This window comes from Triticum dicoccoides, chromosome 6A (genome assembly GCF_002162155.2).
Source record: "Triticum dicoccoides isolate Atlit2015 ecotype Zavitan chromosome 6A, WEW_v2.0, whole genome shotgun sequence".
NCBI lineage: Eukaryota > Viridiplantae > Streptophyta > Magnoliopsida > Poales > Poaceae > Triticum > Triticum dicoccoides.
The window spans coordinates 503,575,572-503,581,666 of record NC_041390.1 but is presented as its reverse complement, the minus strand read 5'-3'; the positions used below and the strand labels follow the sequence as shown (position 1 = coordinate 503,581,666).

Here is a 6,095-nt window from a genome sequence, read left to right as displayed (position 1 = left end):
ACACATTCCAGGCGGGGCCACAACAGGCGAGGGAGGACTGCCGCGGGGCCGGGATCCAGCTGTGGTGCCCGTGCAGAGGGGCTCTTGACGGCGCAGATCCGGCGACGGAGGGCTGGCCGCGCTGGACAGGGATCCGGCAAGGAAGGGCTGGCGCGGGGCGGAGCTCTTGGCGACGCACATCCGGTGGCGAAGGGCTCGCGCAGGGCACATCCGGCGACGAAGGACTATGGTGGGCGGGGCGGGGCTCTTGGCGGGGAGGAACCGGCAGTCCACGGCGTGGCAAGCGGCGGACACCGTGGTGAGAGGAGACGAGTGGATCGGGGATGAGACTAGATCGGGGGTTGAGACGAATAAACATACTGCGAGCGGAAATTTTCAAAAAAAAAGAGACGAATCTACCCTTTAAAATCCTAATTGGTCCCACTAAAATTATGTACCGGTCTCACCTTATATGTAATTTCCTGTAATTTAAGTTTTGTAACTCCTCGTAACTCCTATTTTTCCACCATTAGATCAGGCTGGATGGACCGCTCGTAAAATCGCCAATCACCTTAACAGTTGTAAAAATAATAAGGAAGAAATGACTTAAAAATATGTAAGTAATCATGTAAAATGAGGGTGGTTGGTCGGTTACTGCAACGTACTTTGAACCTTGAAGTCGCCGGTTTGAATCCGAAATACCCTACATGCATAATTTTTCGCGGGTTAAAATCAGAAGGAAAAAAGATACTGTAGATGAGTCGGCCCAGCTTGCAGGAGGGGTGTGCACCCGTTTGCCCACAACGTCGCTTGCATGGCTCCCGCCCTCTCGCTCGCTAGCCGCCTACTCGATCGTTGACTCCCGCTAGATCACTTGTTTTTTCTCTGCTAAAAAACTACAACAATTTTTACTGATTTTCTTAGAAAAAAGAAACTTACAGGTTTGCTACAGTTTGTACTGCTGTTCTTAGAAAAAAGGGCCGGATTTTGAGTTCAAGGATTTGAAAAAAAATCATGAATTTGCAAAACAAATCTTCAACGTTTGAAAAGAAATTTCATCAATTTGGATGAAAAGTTCAACCATTTTGAAAAAGTTCATAGATTTAAAGAAAAGTTCACAAATTTGAAGAATGTTCATTGTTTTTGAAGAAAAGTTCATAAATTTGAAAAAAGTACATCAATTTTACAAAAAGTTCATTTTTCACAAAACTTCATCTGTTTTAAAAATAAGAATTAGAAAAAACGTCAACACATTTTTGAAAAAATCACCAATTTTGAAGAAAAAGTTCGCGAATTAAAAAGTTCATAATTTTGAAAAAAACATGAATTCGGAACAACTTCACGCATATATAATAATAATAGAGAAAAGAAAAAGGAAAAATAAGAAAGAAGAAAAGTGAAGAAAACCGTTCCAAAAAAAGAGAAAAAAAGGAACCGGAAAAAAGAAATAAGATAAGAATAAGGAAGAAAGAAGAAAAGACAGAAAAAGATGAAATAAATCAGATGGGGTGAGGTGGGTGTGTGGTTACTGCAGCGTACAAGACAATTTATTTTTAATTAGACCATGGTAGTTTTATTATAGATAGCATGGCATTTTTATTATTTAGAACAAGACAATTTTAATAATTAGATCATGATAGTTTTATTGTAGGTAGCATGTCACTATTTATTAGATCATGTCAATTTTACTGGTTAAACATGGCAGTTTTATTTGTCATGGCAACTTGTTTTGAATAATAGTCATCGTATAACAGAAAGTGCCTTCCTACACCCAAGAGCAAATGCTCCTGGTGTGAACAGTAAAATCAAAAAAATACAAAAAAATTCAAAAAATTCTGAAAATTTTTTGTGACATACTTTTCCAAATGTTTGGCGCTCACGCAAAATTTCATCACGAAATCGCATTGGTGAAAGTCGTACCAAAAAAACAAAATCGAGGCTCCAAAATGCTTTTGTAAATAACATTTTCAGAGTATTGAATTTGTTTTTTTACCACGCCTTTCACCAATATGATTTTGCAATGAAATTTTACATGCACAACAAATATTTGTGAAAGTATGTGATTTTACTGTTTAGAAACTCCACGTCCTCGTATAACATGCAATTTGAACGCATTTTTGCCATGGAAACTATGTATTTTGTTGACACGGTCATTTCAAATTATTTTCGCGATGTAAACTTAGGATGTGTTCCCCTGACATCTAAAGTTAACTTGTGCTGCCACTTTTTTTACAAGCATCTGGGTCGTGGCGACTTTTTTGTATGTTTTTTTTTAGCTATTTTCATTTCAATTGTAAATCCTAGCTTGAAGGGCTGATATTGCTTAAGTTGAGCCTGTGTGTGGCCCATTTTAGATCCTTAATTGGATGGTTCATCGAGAAGTACGCCTGGGCCACCAGCGTGCGCTACTCCTAGTTCCATGGGAGATCCGCCAGGTCGGTCCTCCCAGTGCGAACCAAGCGTTCACGCAAGTCGAGCGATTCCTATTCCTATGGGAGGTTTAGGCCTCTTTGGTTCGTAGGATTAAAAAATTATAGGAATAGGAAAGTCATAGGAAATGAGATGACATGCATCTTAAATCCTATGCATAGAAATAGAAAAGGAGATGTCCTTTGATTCACATCATAATTTTTTTTTTCATCAAGTCTAGGTTAATGTTTATTTTCCTATGAAATGTGAAGGATAAGAAGAATTCCTCCATATGAACAGGATTTCATTCCTACAAACCAAAGAGCTCTGAAGGAATTTTTCCTATAAAAATCCTATCCTACGAAAATTCTATAAAATTCCTTCAAACCAAAGAAGGCCTCATCAGGTCAGTCCTCTCAGCGCGAACAAAGTGTTCACGAGAGGAACGCCTGGTCCTTCACTTTTAGGTCCTCTTTGATTTGCAGGATTTTAAAAATGCAGGAATAGAAACTTAGGGTTGGAATCACATGCCCATTTGGATCCTATAGGGTTAGTAAGAAGTGTTTGATGCCATCGAAGAAATAAAGAAAATATAGAAGGTGATTGAAGTGGATGTTAGATTTTCTATGAAATGTAAAAGTACAAAAAAATTCATAGAAAATATTTCTATGGGATCTAGTCCTATGAATCAAAGAATCAATGTAAATAAAACTAAATATTTCAATCCTCAAAAGTCCTACAGGGCTCGTTTGATTCAAAGGAGGCCTTATCGAATCTCTCGGATACAGGAGGCAGTGGACAATCCAGCACCTAGTTGCTAGTAGTAACAGTAGGAGCGGGACACACTGTGCTCTGCATGAACTGAACGGGCGAATAAAGCTATACCTAGCGCAAAACACCAAAAATCTCCGGGTTGTCACCGTGCTGTCCGTGATCCTCCAAGCACCGGCTACACAGACCTCGAAATCCCGTGATTAATATTGCTCTACATGCTTTGAAATGTCGGGTACCTTATAGGGGCGACATGATTTGATTACTTCTGTGTAGGCTATAGGGTATTGTGAAGTTGTGATCTTGTCGAGCACTGGAACAAAATCTTTCTGAAAATGGTGCCTTTGGAGGAAACTGAAGCTGAAAGTAGCCATAGTAATAATAACCTGATCATATTATTAGCTGCCACCCAACGAATCAAAGAATAGTAATACTCCTAGTAGTAAAAAACAATGAGCTACTAATCCCTACGACCAACCTATACAGAGGCACCGAAATCATATAACGCCGCCCAAAAATCAATCAAATCCATAGCCATTAGTGTCCTGTCAGGTAAGAGCTCAGCTGCTCGCCGCGCCGGCGCGCCCCCTCGCTCCGGCGCCGGCCCTGCTCCCCCGGCCGCGGCGCCCGCGGCCGCGCGCCTTCATGACCACGGTCTTGGACTCGCCCCACGCCCAGAACGCGCCCCTCTCCTCCTCCGAGTTGTCGCACTCCGGGAACGGGCCGGCCGCGTACCGCGCCGCGTCGTAGCACACCGTGTAGGTCATCCGGCGCGCCCGGAACGCGCGCATGGCGGCGCGCTTCTGCGGGGTCATGACCGCGTAGTCGGCCGTCAAGAGCCCCAGGAGGTCGCAGCCGGCGGCGGCGGCGTCGCTGCTTCTCCCGAGGCGCAGCGCCGCCGGGTCGGCGGCGGCGGCGGCGCGGCAGCCGAGGAGGGAGAGGTCGGAGAAGTCGGAGGCGAAGGGCGCGTACTTGTAGTTGACCTTGTACTTGCCGCCCTCCGTGGCCCAGGCGGAGCCGTCCCAGATGGTGGCGTACACCGCCATGGGCTTCGCCGGGAAGTCCCCGCCCATGCCGGGGTGCCGGACCACCTCCCGGATCGGCGTGTCGTCCACGTAGAATCTGCACGTACGCGCGCGCGCATCGTCAGTGGCCATGCCATGCACTTTGTATTGTACAGTCTATACGTGCGGTGAGAGTGCTGATGCGTACGTACATGATGTGGGTGGGGGCCCAGAGGATGGAGTAGCGGTGGGCCTCGAGGGTGGGGTCGAAGGGGAGGAGGTAGCGCTCCTCCCGGCCGCGGCTGGTGCTGCCGTTGCCGTACACGTTGGTCTGCACCCGCCACTGCCCGCCCCACCGGCTGCCCAGGAACTCGAAGTCCAGCTCGTCGTGCGTCTTCTCGTACACGTCCCCGTTCGACAGCTGCAACGCCACAACAACAAAATACCACCATTGTTAAGTTTATTATACATACACAGCAGTACTATCTTTAGAACTGTAACGTGTTTTCCCCGCAAAAAAAAGAACTGTAACGTGTTTGTGCAATCTATCCATACCAAATATGTACTGTACGTTACTCCCTCCATCTATTCACTGGCTTCTTGTGCACAAAAAACGTACCGTTACTATTGACTCGTTCTCCCTCGTATACTCTGACGTATTAGTAGTAATAACTTTGTTTTGTTTTTGACTAGTAGGTGAGGCTGATGAATGCGGAGGGGTGAGAGCGCGTGACAGGGATGGAATGGATGGCAACATTTATTCCGGGCGAGCAGGCGGCGCAGCCTTTTGTGGCCGTGAAGGCCCGAAAACGAACAAAGCCCATGTGGCACGCCCTGTTGCCTGCCTACTCTCTCTCTCTCTCTCTCTCTCTCTCTGTCACCACACTCACCACGGCCAGAGAGCATGGTGTGCAACTTGCCATGGTTTTTCCTCTTTAAGACAGCAGTGGCAGGTAGTAAATCTCAGCTACTACTAGTAGCTGACACGCCATGTGACGATTGACGAAGAAGAGACCCAACGGTTGGGAACAACGCCATGGATTAACATTAACGGATGATAGTAAGCTAAGCTGAAACCGTTGCTTGATTAAGTTGGACAGGAAACGTTCGCGAAGTAATTAATCGGAGCGGGGTTGGAGCACTCACGTAGAAGGCGACGACGACGCCGGCCGTGTAGTCCCTGGGCAGCTTGATGGACGCGCTGAAGAAGCCGTGCAGGTAGTAATCCGAGGAGATGAATCCCGAACCTGCGTGTGATCCAAAGAGCGCCGCGCCATAAGAACAGGAAGAACATAGGGAAACAAGGGAGGGTTTCAGGTAGGTAAAAAGTAAGGAATCGATGGGTTACCGGAGCGGCGATCGAGCAGGAGGCGGGCGGCCCTGTCATCCCGCGCGCGGACGAGGTTGCCGTCCCCGAACAGCGGCGAGAAGCCTTCCTCGAAGGCCACGGTCGGCACGTCGAAGGCGGCGGCCGCCGCCGCCAGGCAGACGCACGCCGCCGCCGCCGCCAAGAACCCAGCCTTCATCGCCATTGCTGCCCTGGCTGGTGCTCTCACGGCGTCCCCTCTCTTCCTTTCTTTCTCTTTCCCCTCTCAAGATTCAAGAACCAAAACCTCACGCGCTCCCCGGGTTCTGCCTAATGACCTTTCCGCCCGCCGGTTATATACGCGGTACCACTCTGAGAAGGAACCGGGCGGGGAGAGACCACCCATCCTATGCCGCGGCCACTTACGCTGGGTCGCACCGCGCGTGCTGAGCTGGCCCGTTCCGTGACGCGTAGGGCCGTCGTCTCGCGGCGGAGAAACGGGCCCACCGCCGTGGCCCTATGTGCTTAGGCAAAAAAGAGGAGGGGGCGGCCGAGAGAGGAGGAGTTTATGAGCTCAACAGGAAAAAGGGATGGTGGTGGGTAACACCAGCTAAGCTTTGCTGGTG

General features: G+C 47.7%; 1 protein-coding gene across 1 annotated transcript; it reads right to left on the bottom strand.

Moving 5' to 3' along the window:
• Window positions 1-3,526: 3,526 nt before the first annotated feature.
• LOC119317506 (probable xyloglucan endotransglucosylase/hydrolase protein 30) lies at window positions 3,527-5,847 on the bottom strand. The gene is made up of 4 exons (XM_037591978.1): window positions 5,512-5,847; window positions 5,310-5,410; window positions 4,376-4,584; window positions 3,527-4,281 (listed from the first exon to the last, which is right to left on the bottom strand). Exons 1-4 carry the CDS (start codon window positions 5,693-5,695, stop codon window positions 3,720-3,722), a joined length of 1,056 nt encoding a protein of 351 aa, XP_037447875.1. The 5' UTR covers window positions 5,696-5,847; the 3' UTR covers window positions 3,527-3,719.
• Window positions 5,848-6,095: the final 248 nt, after the last annotated feature.

Bases quoted from the DNA above. Each gene is read 5' to 3' on its own strand.
- LOC119317506 (XM_037591978.1), bottom strand. From the start codon at position 5,695: ATGGCGATGAAGGCTGGGTTCTTGGCGGCGGCGGCGGCGTGCGTCTGC. The intron at 5,411-5,511 runs GTAACCCATCGA...GATCACACGCAG, and splicing joins CCTGCTCGATCGCCGCTCCG to GTTCGGGATTCATCTCCTCG. The intron at 4,282-4,375 runs GTACGTACGCAT...GCGTACGTGCAG, and splicing joins TGGGCCCCCACCCACATCAT to ATTCTACGTGGACGACACGC.